Source organism: Bos taurus, chromosome 4, assembly GCF_002263795.3.
Source record: "Bos taurus isolate L1 Dominette 01449 registration number 42190680 breed Hereford chromosome 4, ARS-UCD2.0, whole genome shotgun sequence".
NCBI lineage: Eukaryota > Metazoa > Chordata > Mammalia > Artiodactyla > Bovidae > Bos > Bos taurus.
The window spans coordinates 5,837,837-5,863,524 of record NC_037331.1 but is presented as its reverse complement, the minus strand read 5'-3'; the positions used below and the strand labels follow the sequence as shown (position 1 = coordinate 5,863,524).

General features: G+C 40.3%; 1 protein-coding gene across 2 annotated transcripts in view; it reads right to left on the bottom strand.

The window, feature by feature from the left end:
• Nucleotides 1-25,688, bottom strand: part of ZPBP (zona pellucida binding protein) — a 151,706-nt gene that overhangs the window by 97,891 nt on the left and 28,127 nt on the right. For both annotated transcript variants that reach the window (NR_197968.1, NM_001434770.1), the window contains exon 5: nt 9,629-9,847. Coding sequence is in view for 1 of the 2 variants with exons in the window: in NM_001434770.1 (NP_001421699.1) it covers nt 9,629-9,847 (219 nt within the window). In the remaining variant the exon portion in view is untranslated. The remainder of the gene's footprint in view (nt 1-9,628; nt 9,848-25,688) is intronic.

Here is a 25,688-nt window from a genome sequence, read left to right as displayed (position 1 = left end):
ACTTTGGCCAACTCATGCGAAGAGTTGACTCATTGGAAAAGACTCTTATGCTGGGAGGGATTGGGGGCAGGAGGAGAAGGGGACGACAGAGGATGAGATGGCTGGATGGCATCACCGACTCGATGGAAGTGAGTTTGAGTGAACTCCGGGAGTTGGTGATAGACAGGGAGGCCTGGCGTGCTGAGATTCATGGGTCGCAAAGAGTCGTACATGACTGAGCGACTGAACTGAACTGAATTGTTCAAAATAATAATGTGAACAATGTACTAATTGACTAAAATTTATGGATGAGTAAAATAAATTACTACATTTTTATAAGGGAACAGAGGACAAACTTTGCAATTCTATTGTAAAGTGATTGTGGTGGTGGTTTAGTCACTAAGTCATGTCCAACTCTTACGACTCCATAGACTGTAGTCTGCCAGGGTTCTCTCTCCATGGGATTTTCCAGGCAAGAATACTGAAGTGGGTTGTCATTTCCTTCTCCAGGGGATCTTGCTGACCCAGGAATTGAACTCCGGTCTCCTGCACTGCAGGCAGATTCTTTACCAACTGAGCTACAAGGGAAGCCTTCTTGCCACCTCTTCTAAAAGTGACTGCATTACCCATGAAATGGTACAGCATTATTTGAAAGTAGACTTGTATTAGTTGTAAAAGTCTACTGCAAACTATAGGGCAACCACCTAGAGTAAAAATAAATTATAATCGATATGCTAAGAGAAACAAATGGAATCATATAAATGCTTGATCAAAACCAGAAAAGGCAGAAAAAGAAGACAAAAAAGAAAAAAATGGGCAACAAATACAGAACAGTAATGCATGTAGTAAATGTTAATCTAACTCCATCAATAATAATTTTTGAAGTCAATGGTTTAAAATCACCAATTAAAAGACAGAATGTCAGAATGAATTTTTTAAAGACGTAATTATATCTTGTCTACAAGATACCTGCTTTATACACAGTCACTGATAGACTAAAAGTAAAGAGGTGTAGAAAAAAATAACATGCTAACACAAATCAAAAGAAAGCTGGAACAGCAATATTTACTTTTGACAAAAGAGACATCAGGGATAGAAAAATTATCAAAGAAAAATAAGGTCATTATATAACAGTAAAGGAGTCAATTTTCCAAGAAGACATAACAGGCTTTAATATATACAAGCCTAAAACACATTGTTTATATTCATGATACAAAAACTGATAGAACTATAAGGAGAAAGTACAACCCAAAATATACATTGAAACATCAATATGTATCAGTAAGTGACAACTCTAAGAAGCAAAAAAATCAGTAAGGACATAGTTGCCCTGAGGAGCACAATCAATCAACTGGACCCAACTGATAATTACAGGATATCTCATCCAACTATAAAAGTTCTTCTTAAGCTCACATGGGACAGTCACCTTGGCATACCACATTCTGCGCCTTTAAAAATACTTTGAAGATTTTTTAAAAATAGAAATTATACAATGTATGCTCTCAGCCTACAATGAATTAAACTAGAAATCCGTAACAGAAAGATACCTGGAATGTCCCAAAACACATGGACATGAAATACAGACTACTATGTTACACACAACTAAAGAAGTCTCACGAGAAATTTGAAAATATTTTGAAGTAAATGAAAGCGAAAATACCACTTACCAAAATTTTCAGGATTCAGTAAAAGCAGTGTTTAGAGAAAAACTTAGTGTCAAATTAAAAAATTAGAAAAGAAGAAAAACAAAATCAACACTTAAAGCTTCTACTTTTAGGAAAATAAAAAAGGACAACTTCAATAGGAGAAAACAGAAGAAGGAAAATATAAAAACTAGAACAGAAATGAATAAAATGAAAAATAAGAAATGAGTAGAGAAAATAAATGAAATAAAAACTAGCTGAAGAAAGAACATAGAAGATGAGATTTAAATAAAATAAAGAATAGAAAAAAATAAAATGAAAATTGGTTCTTTGAAAAGATCAACAAATTGACAAACACCTAGACAAAGAAAAACAAGAAATGCAAGTAGAAGACATTATTATCTACCCTTCATAAATAAAAAGGATTGTAAGAATATTATGCATATTTGTATGCCAAAAATTATTAAGAGATAACCTAGATGAAAATATAAATTATCTAAACTGACCCAAGAAGAAACAAAATATGAACAGGCATATAACAAAGAGATCAAATCAGTAACTGATGATCTTCCAATAAAGGACACCCTGGACCCAATAGCTTGTGTGGTGGGACATGATTAATTAATTAAACCAAGATACAAGATTCAAAAACCCAACAAATTTCTATATACTAGTGATGAACAATGGAAAAAAGAAAATTATTGCACTTAAATAGCTTCAAAACAATAAACATACATAGTAATAAGTTTATCAAAAGTACAGGACGTATACATTGAACAGTATGAAGCATTGCTGATAGAAATTAAAGAAGTCTGCTATGGTCTAAGTATTTTATGTCCTCTCCCATTCACATGTTGAAATCCTATGTACATTATGATGGTATTAGGAGATAGAGTTTGTAGAAGGTGCTTAAGTCACAAGAATACAGCCTCAATGAAATCATTAGACCTTCTGATATGTGAGGATATAATGAAAATCTGTAACTCTCAAGAGGGTTCCTGCCAAACATGGTGGCACTGTGTCCTCAGAATTACAGCTTCCAGAAATGTGAAAAATAAATTTCCATTGTTTATAAGCTACCTGGTTTATGGTATTTGTTACAGCAGCCCAACAGATGAAGACAAAGTCCTAAACAAATGCAAAGATATCCTGTGTTCATGGACTCAAAGACAATATTGTTATGCAGGTAATACTGGTCAAAGACATCTATAGATTCAATATCTACCACAATGCCTACCGAAATCCCTCTCTCGAACCAATGACCTTGTTTGGCAGGAATGGAAAAGCAAGTGTGAAAAAACATATGATCTGCAACTGACTTCAAATAGCCAAAACAATGCTGAAAAGGAAGGACAAAATGTAAGGACTGCCACTTCCCAATTTCAAATATTACTACAGCAAAGCTTCTATCAAAATGTTATGATTAAAAAATGAGTGTGGTACTGGCACAAGGACAGGCATACAATGAAACAGAATTAAGAGTCCAGAAATAAACCCACATATCTGTGGCTAAATAACTTTCAACAAGGGTACCATGACAGTTTAATGAGAAAAAAAGTCTCTTCAAAATTGGTTTTGGGACAACTGTACATCCACATTCAAAAGTATGAGGTTGGATCTATATTTCACAGCATATACAAAAATTAACTCAAAATGAATCTTAGACCTAAATGTGGACAGCAAACTTCAAAATTCTTTGAAAGAAACAAATTGAATACAAATCAAGCAAAATGAACTGAAATAAAAAACCTAATATTAAACCTCAAAGAATTAAAAAAAAAAAAGAAAATCGCACTAATACCAACATTAGCAGAAGAAAGGAGATGATAGATTACAGCAGAAATAAATGAAATAGAGATAGAAAAATAGAAATGATTAACAAAACCAAAACTTGGTTTTTGAAAAGATAGGCAAAACTGACAATGTTTAGCTAGAATAAGAAATAAAGGAGGACCCAAATAAGTGAAATTATAAATTAAAGAGAAGACATTACTCTGATACCATAGAAATACACTGGAGCCGAAGAGACGACTGTGAGTAACTACACACCTAGAATTGAACAACTTAGAAGAAACTGATAAATTCCCAGAAACTGAAACCCACCAAGACTGAATCATAAAGAAACAGAAAATTTTCGACAGATCAATAGTAATTAAGAGATAGAATCAGTAACCAAACCCCACTCCACCACAAAACTCCAGAACCAGATGGCTTCACTGGGGAATTGCATCAAATATTTGAAGAACTAATGTTAATCTTTCTCAAACTTCCAAAAATTGAAGAGGAGGTCACATGCTCAAATGATTTTACAAGGCCTCATACCAAATCCAGATAAGAACACTAACATAAAAAAAAAAAAAATCCTACAGACCAATATTCACAATGAATATAGATAGAAAAATTCTCAACAAAGTACCAAGCGAAAATGAATAGCAGGTTAAAAGCATCAAACAACATGAGCAAGTGCAATTCATCTCTGAGATGCAAGGAAGTTCCAACATATGTAAATAAATAAATGTGATTCATTACATTAACAGAATGAAAAAATTAAAACCATATGGTCATCTCAATATATGCAAGAACGTATTTGACAAAATCCAACATCTATTCAAAATAACACATCTCAAAATTGGATACAGAATGAATATACCTCAACATAATAATGGCCATATACAGCAAGTCCACAGCTAACATCATGCTGAATATGAAAGGCTGAAAGATTTTCTTCTAAAATCAAGAATAGGAACAAGAAAAGGATGCCCATTGTCATTATCCCGATAATAACAGAACTGAAGTCCTAGCTAATTAAGCAAGACAAATAAAAGACACCTGAATCAAACAAGAAGTGAAACTGTCTTTGTCTGCATATGACCAAAGACTGCACCAAAAACTGTTACACTTATTAAGAGAATTTGGGGAGAAGAAAATGGCAACCCAGTATGGCAACCCACTCCAGTATTCTTGCCTGGAAAAGTCCATGGACAGAGGAGCCTAGTGGACTGCAGTCCATCAGGTTACATGACTGAGCACACATGCATGAGGAGGGTGGAAGGAGATGGGTTGGTAGCAATAAACTGGTATAAATAAAATTTAAAAAAGAATTCAGATACATTTCAGGATGTAAAATTAATATCCAAAATTGGTATAATTTCTATTTGATAACAAACTATCTGAAAAGAAATAAACAAAGCAATCCTATTTACAATACCATAAAAAAATTCTACATAATCCCATGTAGAATTAAATTTAAACAAGGAGGCAAAAGATCCATGCAATGAAAACTATAAGACAATGATGAAGGAAACTGAAGAAGACACAAATAAGTAAGGCTATCTCATGTTCATAAATTGAATGGAACTAATATTATTAAAATAGCCATACAACTCAAACCAATCTATGGATTCAATGCAATCTCTCCTAAAATTCCAATGTATTTTTTAACAGAAATAGAAAAAATCCTGAAATTTGTATAGGATCACAAAACACCCCAAATAACTAATGCAGGCCTAAGAAACAACAAAGCTGGAATTATCACACTTGTAATTTCAAATTATACTATGTAATTTGTAAAGGTGTAATTGTCAAAACAATATGGTACTGGCATAAAAATGGACACACAGTCCTGTGGAATAGAACTGAAGGTTCAGGAAATAAACCTACGCATGTAAGGTCAACTAATATTTGACAAGAAAGTTAAGAATACTTAGCTGAGAACAGGTACTCTACACAATAAACAATACTGGAAAAATTGGATATTCACATGCAAAAGAATGAAACTATACTCCTATCTTATACCACTCACAATAATCAGCTCAAAAAGGATTAAAGACTTAAATGTAAACCTAAACCATAAAACTCCTAGGAGAAAACACAGGGGAAAAGTTCCTCAACAGTGGTGTTAGAAATGACATTATGAATATGACAACAAATCACAAGCAATGAAAAACAATACACAAATGAGACTATATACAACTGAAAAAGGATTCTTCAGAGCAAAAGAAACAGTCAACAAACTGAAAAAACAACCTAGAGAATTGTATAAAACATTTGATTAATCCCATTAAGTTTGGTAAGACAAGAATATTCAAAATATTTAAGAACCTCACACATTTCAAAAGCAAAAAAAATTAATAATGATAATAATAATGCAATTAAACATTGAAAACGACCAGACAATTTTTTCTAAGAAGGGATTCAAATGGCCAATAGGTAAGTGAAAAGGTGCTCAAAACCAAAATTATCAGGAAAATGAAAGTCAAAACCATGACAGATTACCCACACCAGTTAGAATGATTATTATCTAAGAGATAAATGTTGGCAAGGATGTAGAGAAAAGGGAATTCTTGTACACCATTAGTGGGAATATAAATTGGTATAATTATTAAGGAAAATAGTAAGGAGGTTCTTCAAAAATTAAAAAAAAAAAAAGAACTACCATATGATCCAGAAATTCCACTTCTGGATATAAACTGATATATATCTGAAGGAAATGAAATCACTATCTCTTAGATATCTGTACTCTCATGTTCACGGCAGCATTATTTACCATACTTAAGGCAGACAAACAACCTGGGAGTACATCAACAGATGAACGGATAAAGAAAATATGGTGCACACACATGAAACAGGAATATTATTCAACCATAAAAAACGTGACATTCTGCCACGTGTAACAACACAGATAAAACTTAACGGCATTTGTGAAACAAGTCAGACAGAGAAAGACAAATACTATATGATTTCACACGTAGAATCTGCAAAAAACTGAACTCAGAAAAAGAGAACATACTGCTGATTGCCAGGGGCAGAGGATGAGGGAAACGAATGGAAGAGGACAAAGAATACAAACAAGTTCAGGGATATGATGTAAAGTACCCTATCGCCACCTTTTTGGCACAAGGGACCAGTTTTGTGGAAGACAATTTTTCCACAGATGCAGGTGAGGATGGTTCAGGTGGTAATGTGAATATGGAGAGCAGCTGATGAAGCTTCCTCACTCACCCACCACTCACTTCCTGCTGTGCAGACTGTTTCCTAACAATACAAGGGGTTTGGAGTTGGGAACCCCTGATGTAGAGCACGGTGATCAGAGTTAAAACAGTGGTGGTTTAGTCGCTAAGTCCTGTCCTTCTCTTGCAATTCCATGGACTGTAGAACAGCAGCCTCCTCTGTCCATGGGCTTTCCCAGGGAAGAATACCAGAGTGGATTGCCATTTCCTTCTCCAAGGGATCTTCTCAACCCAGGGATGGAACCTGAGTCTCCTGAACTGCAGGCAGATTCTTTACCAACTGAGCCACCAGGGAATAATACTGTATTAATGTTGCTAAAAGAGTGATGCCTTAGAAAGCATCACTATGAACAAAGCTAGTGGAAGTGATGGAATTCCAGTTGAGCTATTTCAAATCCTTAAAGATGATCCTGTGAAAGTGCTGCACTCAATATGCCAGCAAATTTGGAAAACTCAGCAGTGGCCACAGGACTGCAAAAGGTCAGTTTTCATTCCAATCCCAAAGAAAGGCAATGCCAAAGAATGCTCAAACTACCACACAATTGCACTCATCTCACACACTAGTAAAGTAATGCTCAAAATTCTCCATGCCAGGCTTTAGCAATACGTGAACCGTGAACTTCCAGATATTCAAGCTGGTTTTAGAAAAGGCAGAGGAACCAGAGATCAAATGGCCAACATCCACTGGATCATCGAAAAAGCAAGAGATTTCCAGAAAAACATCTATTTCTGCTTTATTGACTATGCCAAAGCCTTTGTGTGGATCACAATAAACTGTGAAAAATTCTGAAAGAGATGAGAATACCAGACTACCTGACCTACCTCTTGAGAAATCTGTATGCAGGTCAGGAAGCAATAGTTAGAACTGGACATGGAACAACAGACTGGTTCCAAATAGGAAAAGGAGTACGTCATGGCTGTATATTGTCACCCTGCTTATTTAACTTATATGCAGAGTAAATTATGAGAAATGCTGGGCTGGAAGAAGCACAAGCTGGAATCAAGATTGCGGGGAGAAATACCAAAAACCACAGATATGCAGATGATGCCACCCTTATGGCAGAAAGTGAAGAGAACTAAAAAGCCTCTTGATGAAAGTGAAAGAGCAGAGTGAAAATGTTGGCTTAAAGCTCAACATTCAGAAAACGAAGATCATGGCATCTGGCCCCATCAGTTCATGGGAAATAGATGGGGAAACAGTAGAAACAGTGGCTGACTTTATTTTTCTGGGCTCCAGAATCACTGCAGATGGTGACTGCAGCCATGAAATTAAAAGACGCTTACTCCTTGGAAGGAAAGTTATGACCAACCTAGATAGCATATTCAAAAGCAGAGACATTACTTTGCCAACAAAGGTCCATCTAGTCAAGGTTATGGTTTTTCCAGTAGTCATGTATGGATGTGAGAGTTGGACTGTGAAGAAAGCTGAGCGCCGAAGAATTGATGCTTTTGAACTGTGGTGTTGGAGAAGACTCTTGAGAGTCCCTTGGACTGCAAGGAGATCCAACCAGTCCATTCTGAAGGAGATCAGCCCTGGGATTTCTTTGGAGGGAATGATGCTAAAGCTGAAACTCCAGTACTTTGGCCACCTCCTGTGAAGAGTTGACATGAGGTGGAAAAGACTCTGATGCTGGGAGGGATTGGGGGCAGGAGGAGAAGGGGACGACAGAGGATGAGATGGCTGGATGGCATCACTGACTCGATGGATGTGAGTCTGAGTGAACTCCAGAAGTTGGTGATGGACAGGGAGGTCTGGCGTGCTGCGATTCATGGGGTCGCAAAGAGTCGGACACAACTGAGGACTGATCTGATCTGACCTGTAAAACAGATAACTAGCAGCAAGCTAAAAAGGGAGCCTAGTCCGGCACTTGGTGATGACCTAGAGTGCTGGAATGGAAGGGAGGCACAAGAGGGAGGGGAGATATACATACACACATATATATGTGTGTGTGTGTGTGTGTGTGTGTGTGTGTGTGTGTGTGTGTGTGTGTGTGTGTGTGTTGTATTACGGCTGATTTACGTTGGTGTATGGTAGAGACCACCACAACATTATAAAGAAATTATCCTCCAATTAAAAATATAAAAATAAGTATTAAATACCTACTGATAGCATTTATTAAACACACCAGGTACAAATACACCATAACTCTCATAAATGCTAACAGTGGGTCTGTGATGAGCTAAGGAAAGCATCTTTCATAATTCGTCTTTCATAGTTTGCCTCAGACACTGGAAAACAACTCTCCAAGTTTTTCGGCAGAAGAAAAAAAGAGTAAAGAAGACAAAAGACTGGAAAATGGTGTTGAACCCAACTTACTCTTTTCCCTGAAAGCCTCACATCTCTCACTCATATCTAATCATTCAATTCTAGATGTACCAAGAAAAGGCAAAGGGAATATCAGAGAAATGGTAAGTGCAATCAAACACCGAAAATAGATGAATCAAGGACAGAGAGTAAGGAAGAAAGAAAGGAAACAGCAAACAGCACACTGAGATTGCCACCGGGCCTCATTAAAAACATATGCATGGCTATTCCTAAATGCTAACTCATAAACAGGCCCTTTATAAACTTAAGGCCTCAGATATGAAGTCCAATTCTTGGTTTTCCAGAAAATATTGGGCTTTTACTCTGCACTATTAGGAAAAACACACTAAGTTGTTAGAACGGTCTCTCTGGTCTACCATAATTATATGGTTTTACAAATTAAATCTTGGTAGCTAAATACCATGATAGATATTCCTTATATTAAATTCTATTCTGTAGTAAATTATGATAGTAATGTTTAAATTATTTGGGAATCCAAACTTTTCATTAAGTACATGAATTAACAGAAATTTATTTGAGGGCTATTAGAACTAAGATGTGAAAGTAAAGAATACGAAACATTCAGATCTATAGTATTTACATTCTAAAAACGCTTCTGGTAATTCACAACACAGCTCTAGAATTAGTTCACATTCTAACTTAGTTTTCCTTAAAGAATTGTGTATACTTACCTGAAAATGTAAAAAACAATTCATTTTGCAAACCAGCTCTTTGCATTTTAACACGATGACATTCAGACTTAAGTAAGGAAACTTCACATGAAAGGTCAAGAACAAGTTTGCTTAAAATCTGAAGAAGTTTCTTCTCAAAAGAAATATTATAGATACTGTTGCAGGGAGCTGCATGATATCGAGCTGTGAACTGGTAATAATAATGCGGCTCACGATAAGCTGCAAAAAATTAAACAGAGAACACGGTGACGGTTATTTAAGCAATTCAAATACATCTCAACTCTTCAAGACAAATTATTATTTTGAAAAAATTCATAATACAGTTAAGCCTTGAACAACACAACACAGGGTGAGGAATGCCAACACCCCCCCTGCCAGTCACAGTTGAAAATCCACGTGTAATTTATAGTCAGTCCTCCTTACCTGTTTCTCTGTATCCTGGGCTCTGCATCCCAGGATGTGGATCATGTTTGCTGCTGAAAGTATCCATGTATGATTGGACCCACACAGTTCAAACCCATGTTGTTCAAATGTCAACTGTGTATGTTTTTATATATAGCTGTATATACATATTATTTTTAATTTAACAAATACTCATCTAGCAGTTACAAGTGACGTATAGGTACTATTAGAGGCCCTTTACAAACAGTACCTCATTTAAATCTCTTTAATTTATTAATATTGGATAATCTTTACATCCATCATGAGGAAACTGAGGGAGGCAGGGATTACATCACGTGACTAATGCTTATGCTATGAAAACTGAGACTCCAGCTCTGGACCCTGGCCCAGAGGCTACACCCTTTACCACCATGTCTTGATGCCTCAAACTCAGAAGGGAAACTTCAAGTTCAAATATTTATCTTGGAAAAAATTAGTCATTTAACAATAGGTAAAAAAAAAAAAAAAAAAGCATGCTTCTAACATATCTACAAGCTATATTGAGTTCAATTGTTGTTTTGTCGCTAAGTCATGTCTTTTGCAATCCTATGGACTTAGCCCAGCAGGCTTCTCTGTCCATTGGACTTCCCAGGCAAGGATGCTGAAGTGGTTACCATTTCCTTCTCTAACGGATTTTACCGATCCAGGGGTGGAATCTGTGTCTGCTGCTTGGCAGGCTAATCCTTTACCTCTGAGCCACCAGGGAAGTCCCTTGAGTTTAATTATAACATCTGAAACTGAGAATGCCTTTTTTTCCCCTATAAATTTCAAAATCTCACTGAAATGATACAAGAAATATAAAAATGATAAGAAATCTACAATACTAAAAATCAGAAAAGTTTGACAGGGAGCTCCGCTGCTATTTTTGCTAATAAGGGGCCTGTTCCCGGCTCTCAGTCCACGGCAACACTCACCACCAGCACTGAGATGAGAGCCACCACCGTTCACTTTCCTACCTGTTCATTTGAGCCAAAGTTAAATGCAGAGATTGAGTACTGCCAGGCTTTGTCTTCAAGGCTGACATCAGACAGCTTATAATTAGTGAGAAAACTACCAGTTTAATTTACAATCATGAATGAAAACCAGACTTTCCTAACCAAATCTGGGGAAATACAGGAGCATTAAAGAAAAATATGAAAATGAAAAAACAAGGGAAAATAACATAAAAGAAATTAATGTTGGAATCATTTGTAAATATGTAAAATTCTAACTAGTAAATATAAAAAACATATCCATAAAACTACTATAAAGCTACTGTAGAAGAGAGGAGATGGTAAATATGAAAATAATTCTGGAAAAAATTTTAAATACAAATACTGAAAATTTTAAAAGCAACTGCATACATGAAAATGAGGTTAAAAATATAATTATATGTTTGTAAATGAAGTAATGGAATTCTTGTGTAGTGCAGAGCAAAATTAGAAGAGCAAAATAAGGGAAAAGGAAGAGAGATCCTAGATATACAATGTCAAATGGAAGGAGTTCCAGGAAAGGACAGAGAAGACAGAGAAGAAATTAATCAGGGATAAAAAGGGACAATGCTCTGTAAGCTAAAGGAAGATTTGTGTCCCCACACCAAAAAGGTCCATGTATGAATAAGAAAACTGAAAATGTCACATTTCTACATAAATCTTAAAAACTTATCACGCATTCACTGACACATACATTGCTGCCGCTGCTAAGTTGCTTCAGTTGTGTCCGACTCTGCGACCCCATAGACGGCAGCCTACCAGGCTCCCCTGTCTCTGGGATTCTCCAGGTAAGAACACTGGAGTAGGTTGCCATTTCCTTCTTCAATGCATAAAAGTGAAAAGTGAAAGTGAGGCTGCTCAGTCATGCCGACTCTTAGCGACCCCATGGACTGCAGCCCACCAGGCTCCGCCGTCCATGGGATTTTCGAGGCCAGAGTACTGGAGTGGGTTGCCATTGCCTTCTGCGATACATACATTGCCATATGATAAATAATTGATTTATAATGATTGTATCATGACTGATCACATCAAAGCCATGTGATGTGATACAAGCACCATGTAGAAGAGTGAACCTCAAAAAAAAAAAAAAAAGAGTGAATCTCACTAGATGAAGCTGGAAGCTGGGGCAAGACTCACCACAAGGACTGCAAACAGAGCAAGTGTTCCCTATTCATGGACCAAAAAGGAACTCTCTTTTCTTTCAAGAATTCTGGCATGTATCATGTTACTGCCTTCCATAGAAAGAAGCCTAAATATAAGCCACAATACTTCCAAAATGCTCTCAAAAACTGTGTCAAGAGTATCCTCTTCTGAAGAGTGCTCCTTAACTTTGGGAGAAGTACACATTAATACACACAGCAATTCAGGATCCACGTGTAGGTGTCAAAGAGTTATTAACAAGTTGTATAAAAGAGAACACCGCAGGCTGCCTACAGGACTGGCCCTTGGCTGGTAAACATTTCCTACCTAAACAGGCGTTGTTCCCCACATGATAAAACTGGTTCTCACTCGAGGAAGTAAACCCTGTGCCTCTGAAGTCTGGGACTTTTGTTGTCAGCCTCTATGACTAGCTCCTAATCAATGCTTGGGTACTGAGTCGGCACACAGGCTACTGGATTCTCACCACTAAATAAGCGAGAGTTTCAATGTAGCGTCACACTGGAAGGACTGAGCACAGGAGGCCTCAACGGGACTCCTCCGGGTTCAGTCCATGCCGATCCCCATGCTGCTCCTACTGTATATTCCTCGCCTTAGCCACCAATGTAACTCCAAGTCCTTGCAGTGAACCCTTGCAACAATTCACAAAATCAAACCCTCGTGCAAAAATCAGAGGCTTTAAAAGACGATAGATATATATGGCTCTAGAAAAATAAAAATGATAAAAAATGACAGGAAAAATCTACAGAAGCTGTTCTCAAAAGTTTTGGTTTTGATCCCTTTACATCCATTCTTAAAAATCCCTAAGAATCCATCAAAGAACTTTTATGTAGGATGTAGCTACGAATATTTAAATTACTAGATATTCAAACTGAAAAACTTTAAAAATGTTTATTAATCAAATTTAAGATAGTAAAAACTCATCAGGCAGTAATATTTAAAAACCCTTTTAGGCACAATAACATTCTTCAAAAAGAATCAGTGAGAAGAGCAGTATTGTTTTATACATTGAAAAGCTGTTTAATGTCTGGTTTAAGAGAAGTTAGCTGGATTTGTACACTGGCTTGTGCATTCAATGACATGTGACATGCTGGTTTATTGCCTCATAAAGATATGTAGTTGGTTGGCAAGAAACATTTTAACAGCTTTTTCGGGTAATTGTGGATTACTCCACAGTAGTTTACCCACTATAACTGCAAATCTAAACACAGCTAAATCAGTAAATAATATCATAGTATAATTATAAAATAGTTTTCACCGTATTGACCCACTGAAAGGGACTCAGGACTCCCAGGAGTCCCTAGACCACTATAGAAAAATTACTCATATATACATTCAGAGTTAGAGTACTTGAACTTACTAGAAATTGGTACGAACACAACTTAGAAAACCAGGTAAAAAACAGAAATAGAACACCTCAGAAGGAATAATAAGCACAGAATATGATGCCCAGAGATACTAGTACTAAGGAAACTGCAGTCATGACAATGGCATGGCATTTTATACTCACTGTACAAATTAAAGAGCAATAACACCTAGTTTTGTGAAGGATATGGATACAAACAAGTTTTCACACATATTATGAAAATTTAAAAACAAAATTAAGAAATGTATCTCAAAGTATTAAAGTAGTAAACAAGAATAGGAAATTACAGAACAAAGTCCAGCAGACATGACTAAACAATAAGTGGAGATTTTAGAGACAAAGATACAACTGGAAATACTGGAGGTGGAAAGTACGGTCACTGAAACAGAAAAACAAATGGCATCAAAGTTAAAACATTAAGTGAACAGACTAGCTGAACTGCAGACATAACATCCTTGAAGAATAGTTTGACAAATCGCATAAAGGTACCTAAAACACAGGGCTATAAACATTTAAAGATCTGCATATATTGATACTATACAAGCCAAAAATATGGATGATAAATTAAGAAACCCTAATAAATATGTACATGAACCATGAACTTCCAGATGTTCAAGCTGGTTTTAGAAAAGGCAGAGGAACCAGAGATCAAATGGCCAACATCCACTGGATCATCGAAAAAGCAAGAGTTCCAGGAAAACATCTATTTCTGCTTTATTGATTATACCAAAGCCTTTGACTGTGTGCATCACAATAAACTGTGGGAAATTCTGAAAGAGATGGGAATACCAGATCACCTGACCTGCCTCTTGAGAAACCTATATGCAGGGCAGGAAGCAACAGTTAGAACTGGACATGGAACAACAGACTGGTTCCAAATAGGAAAAGGAGTACGTCAAGACTGTATATTGTCACTCTGCTTATTTAACTTCTATGCAGAGTACATCATGAGAAACGCTGGACGGGAAGAAACACAAGCTGGAATCAAGACTGCCAGGAGAAATATCAATAACCTCAGATATGCAGATGACACCATCCTTATGGCAGAAAGTGAAGAGGAACTAAAAAGCCTCTTGTTGAAAGTGAAAGAGCAGAGTGAAAACGTTGGCTTAAAGCTCAACATTCAGAAAACGAAGATCATGCCATCTGGTCCCATCACTTCATGGGAAATAGATGGGGAAATAGTGGAAACAGTGGCTGACTTTATTTTTCTGGGCTCCAAAATCACTGCAGATGGTGACTGGTTCATCATGGCAGATGAGCCATGAAATTAAAAGACGCTTACTCCTTGGAAGGAAAGTTATGACCAACCTAGATAGCATATTCAAAAGCAGAGACATTACTTTGACAACAAAGGTCCGTCTAGTCAAGGCTATGGTTTTTCCAGTGGTCATGTATGGATGTGAGAGTTGGACTGTGAAGAAAGCTGAGTGCCGAAGAATTGATGCTTTTGAACTGTGGTGTTGGAGAAAACTCTTGAGAGTCCCTTGGACTGCAAGGAGATCCAACCAGTCCATTCTAAAGGAGATCAGTCCTGGGTGTTCTTTGGAAGGAATGATGCTAAAGCTGAAACTCCAGTACTTTGGCCACCTCATGCGAAGAGTTGACTCATTGGAAAAGACCCTGATGCTGGGAGGGATTGGGGGCAAGAGGAGAAGGGGACGACAGAGGATGAGATGGCCGGATGGCATCACCAACTCGATGGACATGAGTTTGACCTGGTGTGCTGCAATTCATGGGGTTGAAAGAGTCGGACACGACTGAGTGACTGAACTGAACTGAATAAATATGTTTAATTAGTATTCCATAAATAAAAATAGTCAAAGGGCAAGATTTTTAGAGATCCTAAAGGAGTCAACAAATTTAAAAATTAATTATGTAAACCACACTCTCTGACACATTGAATTAAAAGTAAAATCAACAATTAAAATCCCTCAGACATTTCTAGGGGACTTCTCTGATGGTCCAGTGGTTAAGATCCCACCTTGCAATGCAAAAAAAATGGGTTTGATCCCTGGTCAGGAAACTAAGATCCCCCATGCCTAGGAGCAACTAAGCTCTCATGACACAACTACTGAGCCCATGTACCATAAGTAGACAGCCCATGCCCCACAACCAGAGAGCCCACACACCACAACTAGAGTCCATGCCCCACAACCAGAGAGCCCACACACCACAACTAGAGTCCATGCCCCACAACCAGAGAGCTCACACACCACAACTAGAGAGCCCACGCACCACAACTAGAGAGCCCACGCACCACAACTAGAGTCCATGCCCCACAACCAGAGAGCCCACATACCACAACTAGAGAGCCCACGCACCACAACTAGAGTCCATGCCCCACAACCTGAGAGCCCATGCACAACAACCAGAGAGCCCACATACCACAACTAGAGAGCCCACATACCACAACTAGAGAGCCCACATACCACAACTAGAGAGCCCACGCACCACAACTAGAGTCCATGCCCCACAACCAGAGAGCCCACATACCACAACTAGAGAGCCCACGCACCACAACTAGAGAGCCCACGCACCACAACTAGAGTCCATGCCCCACAACTAGAGAGCCCACGCACCACAACTAGAGTCCATGCCCCACAACCAGAGAGCCCACATACCACAACTAGAGAGCCCACGCACCACAACTAGAGTCCATGCCCCACAACCAGAGAGCCCATGCACAACAACCAGAGAGCCCACATACCACAACTAGAGAGCCCACGCACCACAACTAGAGAGCCCACGCACCACAACTAGAGTCCATGCCCCACAACCAGAGAGCCCACATACCACAACTAGAGAGCCCACGCACCACAACTAGAGTCCATGCCCCACAACCTGAGAGCCCACGCACAACAACCAGAGAGCCCACATACCACAACTAGAGAGCCCACGCACCACAACTAGAGAGCCCACGCACCACAACTAGAAAGCCCACGCACCACAACTAGAGTCCATGCCCCACAACCAGAGAGCCCACATACCACAACTAGAGAGCCCACGCACCACAACTAGAGAGCCCACACACCACAACTAGAGAGCCCACGCACCACAACTAGAGTCCATGCCCCACAACCAGAGAGCCCACATACCACAACTAGAGAGCCCACGCACCACAACTAGAGTCCATGCCCCACAACCTGAGAGCCCATGCACAACAACTAGAGAGCCCACACACTACAACTAGAGAGCCCATGCTCCACCACCAGACAGCCCACACACGACAACTAGAGAGCCCACGCACCACAACTAGAGTCCATGCCCCACAACTAGAGAACCCACGCACCACAAATAGTGAGCCCACACATCACAACTAGAGTCCATGAACCACAGCTAGAGATTCCACAAACCACAACTATAGTCCTTGCCCCACAACTAGAGAGCCCACACACCACAACTAGAGATTCCACGCACCACAACTAGACAGCCCATGCACCACAAACAGAGTCCATGCCCCACAACTAGAGATTCCATGCCCCACAACTAGAGAGCTCACACATCACAAATAGAGTCCATGCCCCACAACTAGAGAGCCCACGCACCACAATGAAAGATCCTGCATGACACAAAGACGATACCATGTGCCATAGCTAAGACCCTATGAAGCCAAAAAACCTCCTCAAGCATGTCTGAACAGAATACTCCAGCCCTGCCCACATGTGTGCTCAGTCATGTCTGACTCTCTGCAACCCCTTATGGTCCAGCAGGTTCCTCTGACCATGGGATTTTCTTGGCAAGAATACTGGAGTGGGCTTCCACTTCCTCCTCCAGGGGACCTTCCCCATCTAGGAATCAAACCCGCATCTCCTACATCTCCTGCATTGCAGGCAGAAGCTTTTAACTCCAAGCCACTGGGGAAGAAACAGAATAACACTAAACACTCTTACTGCAAGTCAGTAAGAACAGTGGGACTCTGTGGATCTGAACCCAGGTTCTCTCTCTCTCTCCACTTCTCGGCTCAACTGAGGGAAACCCAGATTGGTACAGACAAGAAAGGACAAGAAAAAGTCTTTCTTGTGCAGACCAGAGGTATCTGGTGCTACATGGAAGTTGCAGGTGAGGACAGCTCAGAGGTGAGGGCTCGCACCCTCCTCTATCATCCCCACATTGTAAGATGGAGGCTCTAACCTGGCTACAGCAATTCTGAGAAAACTGGGAGCCCATCACCCTGATCTAGCTCATCTCATGAAGGCTCCACACCAGGAGAAACACACTGAAGAGCTCTGAGGCTGCTACTGCTACCCCTCCACCAAATACTAAGTTCCTAACGCAGTCAAAGTCACTCAGTCCTATCCGACTCTTGGTGATCCCATGGACTATACAGCCCATGAAATTCTCCAGGCCAGAATACTAGAGTGAGTAGCCTTTCCTTTTTCCAGGGGATCTTCCCAACCCAGGGGTTGAACCCAGGTCTCCTGCATTGCAGGTAGATTTTTTACCATCTTAGCCACAGAGGAAATCCAAGAATACTGGAGTGGGTAGCCTATCCCTTCTCCAGAGGATCTTCCTGACCCAGGAATCAAACCAGGTCTTCTGCATTGCAGGCAGATTCTTTACCAACTACCAGGGAAGCCTAATGCAGGGTGTCACTCAAAGAGAAGAATGCCACTGTCCCCAGCCTCAGCTCCAGAGCTGCAGCTCAGAGTCTGTCAGGGATGAGAATACAAAGAGACCACAGAACAGAGAGTTCAGAATCTCTTCTCGAAGGAACTTTGTGATCAACTGTGGGGCACTTTCAGAAACACTGGCAGTATGGAGAAAGACAACCTGGAGAAGGTTTGTAGACTCACTGGAGATACAGGCTTAATGGCAGGTGGCCTAGTCTGGCAGACAGCAACACTGGAAGAGTCAGATGGAAGGAACATCCCTGAGGTCAGAACACATCTCAAAGAAGAACCTGGGGAACCCACATTTAATTGGATCAGTTTTAGAGGAATTTATGCCCCAGGGGATTGTTGAAAACAATAGATATGCACATTAAATTGAGAAAGGAATCCACAGGGCACAACCTTTAAAAGGATGACAAAGCCTGAGGTTATGACATAAACTGATTAGAAGCAAATAGGTTCAAGATGGTCAGGGAGTAAACTTCCACTAGACCTTGCGCCTCAGTACAGGTTCAGTGTGACACATCAGCAAGCTAAATAACACACCTACAGGCGCCATTGACAGTTCCAAACCATAAAGGTCAAAAGGTGGGCAATGGCCTAATTTAATTCCTGGAAATCCCCACCCCTTCCCCACAATAGCTGGAATACTCCTCCCACTCATTAGCCTATGAAATTAGCCAGCCCTATAAAAACTGATAATCCCCATACTCAGGTGTCTCCTGTCCTCCAAGATGGCCCATACTCTGTCTATGGAGTGTGTATCTCCCTGAATAAGCTTTCTTTCTCTTTACTATGGCTCTTTCTTGAATTCTGTCCTGCTAGAAGCCAAGAACCCATGCTTGGCAGCCATCCCAGGGACTCTAAGACCTGGGACCTGACAATCCTCTTGTGCGCCACTTTCTTTCCTTCAACATCTTTTCTGTTGCCCAAGAGGGGCCTCAAAGAGCATAATCTCCATCCACCTGTTGGGCTACAGCTCCCGCTCTGAAGGGTGACAGGGACTTGTCACAAGCCATGTAGATTCAAGTAGTCCCTTAGGTGGTAGCTGACGCTGCCTGCAGGATCTGGCAGAGACCAGTTATCTGGCTGTGAAGGAGCCCACAAGGCCAAGGGCCCTCGATCTTTTGCTTTCCTCTATCGTTCTATCTCTGTGAACTTGAGAAGATCCATAAGATGACCACTGGACATTCAAATAAAGACTGTGTCACACACAACTGACAACTTGCTTGGCTGAGTTTCCCCTGTGGCTCCTCCCCTCCCTGCTCATCCTTCATCCCAGCCCCAGTTCCAGGATGCTGGAACTATAAGAGGGCCCAAACTGGGAAATTCCCTGAATCCTCCTCTAGATTTGTAGCCTGGCCCTCCCCAAATACTTTTAGGGCTTACAGCATCATTGCACCCCCAAGAGAATGTTGTGGGCAAGCACTTCCCTCCAGAGTCCTCCCTGCAACGAAGCTTGCAGCTGTGCACCTTCCTAGCCCCACTCAGTCTTCCTCCTTATTTCAACCCCATCATCAGTTGTGATACCAAGCCAGGTGTCATGCTCCCTCTTAAGGGTCACATCTGGTGGGGCGCCCAGATACCCTTGAATAGAAGTGTGCGTAAGCACTTATCTCGTGGGGGTCACAGGCAGACTTTACCAACCCCTGAGAGGAGGTAGTGGGCTTACAAATGTCTCTTGGGAAGCATCATGACTGTACATCTTCCCTCCTGTCCTAGATTTCTCTTATATCCTCCTCTCTTGACTTCTTGGACTATCTATTGATCCCTGCTCCTGCTTGCTGGCTTTGCTGGCAGATTGGGTTTTGCCTCTTTTAATTCTATGAAGAGGTAGCTCTTCTCTGTCCTCCACTATCTCCCAGAGTTTGCTCCATTGGTAGGAGACTGAGCAAACTCAGAGAGATAGTGGAGGTCACAGGAGCCTGGCATGCTACCATCCATGAGATCGCAAAGAATGGACATGACTTAGTGACTCAACAACAGCCCTCCTCAACATCACATGGACCACATCCTGAGGAGAGATACCCTTCAGTTCTATTTGTTTCTTTCAGTGATAAAGGTAATCTGTTCAGCTGGCTCAGGGAGGTCTCCTCCCTCTGTCTCTAACGGATCTAGGCCCTGGGATTCTGGTTGCTTCTTCCCCCACTGCCTTTTATTCCTTTTCTTAACTAATCCAAGGGGCCTCCTCAAGCTAACCAATGTGGCAGATTTCAGGCATTCACAGGGACCCCACTGTTGACACTGGGAAAATGCCAGGACAAATAACTACTGTCTGACAAGGATCAATCAGACCCCTGTCTTATCAAAATATCCCAACAAAAAACAGGGGCGACTACAAGCATCCTGAAGGACTCCCTGCTAGGATGCATATTAGCTAACTGGAGAAAATTTAGACAGGATGGTTTAAGGAAAAGAAATTAATTTTCTTTTGTAATACTGCGTGATCCCAATACATACTAAGAAACCAAGAGATGTGGCCAAAAAAAAAAAGTTGGATGACTGAATTACAATACCATCTTGCAGCTGGGCATATTTTGTAAAAGGAAAGGAAAATGGTGGGGGGAGTAAGTCCCATCCATCCAAAGGTCCATGACGCTATTACAAAATCCAGGTCTAAAGAACTCCAGCCAGGTGTGCCTGGTTCACATCCCTTCAAAGTGCCTTCTTCCCCTTCAGGAGCTTGATGTTTCAGATGATCCCCTTACGACTTCACCTCCCTGAGATCCACAGCTGGGAAATCCTACTCCCCCCAATTCTGAGTGGGGACAGTCATCTAGACCATTTATCTGTAACTCCCATCTGGGGACCTGGAAACCCTGCTGCTGCTGCTGCTAAGTCGCTTCAGTCGTGTCCAACTCTGTGCGACCCGACCCCACAGACGGCAGCCCATCAGGCTCCCCTGTCCCTGGGATTCTCCAGGCAAGAACGCTGGAGTGGGTTGCCATTTCCTTCTCCAATGCATGAAAGTGAAAAGTGAAAGTGAAACCCTAGACCCCCATAAATCAGCTCATGGATTTGGCCTTTGTAGTATTTAACAATAGAGATAGGGTTGAAAGGGCAAAAAGGATTCAAAAGTTAACAGCACAATTACCAGAGGCAGCCCTAACCCCTGCACCGCCTCAGGGTTACCCACCCTTGTGAAAACCCATGGTGAGGACAAGAACCAGGAAGCCTGGATCAGAGCCTCTGTCTCACTGAGAAAATATCTGTTGTTTTAAGTGTGGCCAATAGGGTCACTGGAAAAACAAATGCTGCCTGTATGGAAAAAGTCCACCAGGACTCTGCTTGATATGAAAATGAGAAGGTCACTGGAAAAGGGACTGCCCTCAGTCCCAAAGGGGACCTGGGGCTACCAAACCAATGATGGTAAGAGGACCGAAGACGGATGGAGCCCAGGACTTTCCCTGGCTCCGAAAGGATACCTGGTCATTTATCCAGAGGAACCTCTGGTAATCTTTGATGTGGCAGGTAGGAAAGCCATTTTCTTCCTAAATATGGGGACTGTCTACTGTGTGCTAACTGATGTCCCTGGACCCTTGTCTTCTCAATGTTGTATAACAGGGATGGACAGAAAGCCCAAACCAAGTAATCTACCCCTCCCCTCAACTGCTTGCTAGAAGGCTTTACCTTTGCACATCCATTTCTGCTCACATCCAAGTGCCCCATCTGCTTGTCAGGAGGGACTTGCTCACTAAATTCCAAGATGAAGATCCTTATGGAGATGGCAGCCACCAGGACAAACAATTGGTCTTGGCCAGAGGAATCTAAGACAGTCTCAAACTAGAGATCACCATTCCATCCTGTCAGATACAAAATGACACCTGCCAAGAGCACTGCCAGTGACTGAACAACTAGGACATCTGCCATCTGCCTCTGAGGAGACTGAACCTGTGCTGCAGCTGTTGACCTTCAACACCCCTGAAGGAGTTCAGGGTGGAGTGAGGCACTCTGTGCTCCAGGGAATCTGCTGGGACAGGGCTTTAGATAGTTAGATATTTTCAGGAACTGACCTCATGATCCCAATTCTTGTATCTCTTCATATCTAGAAAAGCACTAAATCCCTTCATGAGGACCTCAGCATCTCATGACTAGCAGAAAATCTTTTATAAATTGAGTGCTTAATTGTACTGAACTTCCCCTTCACCAAAATTTTATATATTGACCTTCCCCCACTGCCTCTTGGGAGCAGTCTCTCAGAGCTATTTGAGGTGCTACCTTCTGGGATGCTATCCTCATTTTGCCCCAAATAAAACTTGACTCACTACTCTCAAGTTGCATGTCTCTTTCAGTTGACAAGCCCATCTAAGCTGTAAAACTATGGGTGGCTGAACTGGTTCACAGTGCTAGAACTAAAGGTGGTTTTCTTCCCTGCACCCAGACTCCCATTATCTATTTACCTTTGAATGGACAAATCCAGACCCCATAGTGTCATGAATGGTTCCATCTGTGTGCTTACAGAATTCAAGCAGAGGGTGCCAGTGGGAGAGGCTGTAGGCAAGCCTCCTCAGATCAAAGGTCTGAACACAAATATGCATGCTCATTCATGTCCAATTCTGCAACCCTATGGGCTGTCGCCCACCTGGCTCTTCTGTCCATGGAATTTTCCAGGCAAGAATACTGCCACTTCCACCTCTAGGGGATATTCCCAACTTGGGAATCCAACCCACATCTCCTGTGTCTCCCGCATTGCAGGCAGAAGATTTTTCACTATTTGAGCTATGTGGGAAGCTTCTTAAAGCCAGGGAGGATACCCAAAAGTATTTGAAAACAGAGTACCAAAATGGGAGGCCACTGATCCAACTAAGCTAACCATGTGTATGTGCATTGCTCAGTCGCTCAGTCGTGTCCAACTCTTTTCGGCCCCATGGATTGTAGCCTGCCGGGCTCCTCTATCCATGCGATTCTCAAGGTAAGACTACTGCCCTGGGTAGTCATTCCCTCCTCCAGGGGATCTTCCTGGATAGAAATTTCAAAGAGGCCTTCTCCCCTAACCTACAGGAGGGAAAATAAAACATCCAAACATAGGTAAATGGTTATATTAGTCCCTCAGTATCACTGAGAAGCCACCCAATCCTTTTTAAAAGGGGAAAAAAAAAACCCAAAAACTTTCCTTGTTCTACAAATCTAGTCTTTACAGGACCAGAGGTGTAGCTCCAAAAATAATTCAAAACCCAGCAATATTTTTAGCACTCCCAAAACCTTCCACATCTATCTTAAGAGGCTTATAAGTACTAAACAAAAGGGAAACAAAGTTATCCTAGGAGGGATTTGCCTGTGCCTTTGAGATGCAAATATCCTACCTGGTTTTTCTCTAGAAACCTTTCTCTATGCCATCTTTTTTAAATGCAAATTTTGAAAAAGAGAGTAAGTAATTTGGAACTTGTCAAGGAAAAATACAAACTTTGAGCATCTTTCCCTAAATATTAGTGAAACGGATTTAGCCATCTAGAGAAGTGAGCTTGATTTGTCCCATCTGCTAGAAATCCAAATTTAAACCAAACTCTTGCAGACAGATGGGTTTTACATTGCTGTACCTGATTCATGGCTGAAATTTTGGAAGAGGAAATAAGAGGCCTCTGTGTTTGTGTCTTAATTCACAAAAGAAGCTATATTTAATTGACTTAAGGAAAATTAAGTGCTTATATAAATACTCAGACATATAAAGTAATGTGGCCAGAATGAAGTCATCTGGAAAGTATCCAGTACCAAACTGACATCTGGTACCGAAGGTAGCTTAAGCTTGTTGGTTTGATTAATATAGATTAATACAGACATAATACAGTCTCAGGAGTGATCAGTGTTAAGCATGATACTTTTGTTGTACGTAGGTTTACTAGACTTTTGATCTCTTGAAAATCTGTCAGCAAGAAAAGTAATTTGGTGTGGAAAAATCTTTTAAGGAAAGTAAAACATATGTTTTCAGTAAAAGAAGGCATGAGAATTTACGAAAACGTATTGAAAGAGTTATGCATGATCAGGATTTTCTAAGATTGGATTGAATTCAGTTGGGTAAACTGATTATGTTGGGAGCAAGCTAAGGTAAGGCTTGGATTAAATTTTTCTTTCTGTTAAGAAAATAAAGTTTTCTTGGAATGCCATTTCTGATAAAAGATTATGTGAGGTTCTTTGCTTTTAAGTGGTTTTCCGTTTACTTTCGTTATCTCTTGTAACTCTGGTTAAGAAATAAGTATTGTCTCACAGTGACTGATGATTTTTGACCAAGTGTTTTAAAACTTTTTTCACAAACTTCCCAATACCAAATTTTAATCAAAGTGGATAAAACTAATTAGATCTTCAAATTTTCTTGAATTTTCAAGACTGAAAGAATATGACCTCAGTACACAAAAAACAAGGTACACCAGTAAATTATGTAATTATAAAGACAGAATAAGTGCTTATTTCTACTTTTCCTCTTTACTGATTTAAAAAGCAATTGTATAAAAGAATTTGTGTGCATGATGTTATCACTGGGACCAAACATAAATACAGATTTTCCAATAGAAACAGAAAGGAAGTAGGTAGAAGCAAGGCTGTACTAGCTTAAGAAATGATTACAGATGGAAGCTTGGAAGAATAGGAACATTTTAAGAAAATAAAAACAAGATTAATGTAAAAAAGTCTATAAGTATACACTTGTTCTATTTTCAGCTTCTCTGAGATATATAAAATTATACAAAAAATAAATATAGAAATGTATTGTTAGTTTTGGAACATTTACAGATATAATATTTAAAATATACCACAAAAAGCATGGAAAAGGAATGCATCTACTTAAGTTTAAGGTTTCTATATCTCACTAGAATTAAGTTAGTAAAGATATCAAGCTGATTCTGATAGGTTAAGATATATGCGGTAATCTCTAGAGAAATCAATAAGGAAATGACTCAAAATATATAGAGTAAAAATCACTAAAGTAATTAAAATGCTACATTAGAAAATATTCACTTAATTCACAAGATGTAATGTGAGAGTTGGACTGTGAAGAAAGCTGAGTGCCAAAGAATTGATGCTTTTGAACTGTGGTGTTGGAGAAGACTCTTGAGAGTCCCATGGACTGCAAGGAGATCCAACCAGTCCATCCTAAAGGAGACCCGTCCTGGGTGTTCATTGGAAGGACTGATGCTGAGGCTGAAACTCCAGTACTTTGGCCACCTCATGCAAAGAGTTGATTCATTGGAAAAGACTCTGATGCTGGGAGGGATTGGGGGCAGGAGGAGAAGGGGACGACAGAGGATGAGATGGCTGGATGGCATCACCGACTTGATGCACATGAGTTTGGGTGAACTCCGGGAATTGGTGATGGACAGGGAGACCTGGCGTGCTGCGATTCACGGGATCGCAAAGAGTCGGACATGACTGAGCAACTGAACTGAATGAGAAACAGAGCAACACACAAGACAGGGAAATATAAAGTAAAATGATAAAGTATACCCAATTGTATAAATAACATTAAATGTGAATGAATTATTATATAATCAAAAGGCAGAGACTGTGAATCGATTTAAAAA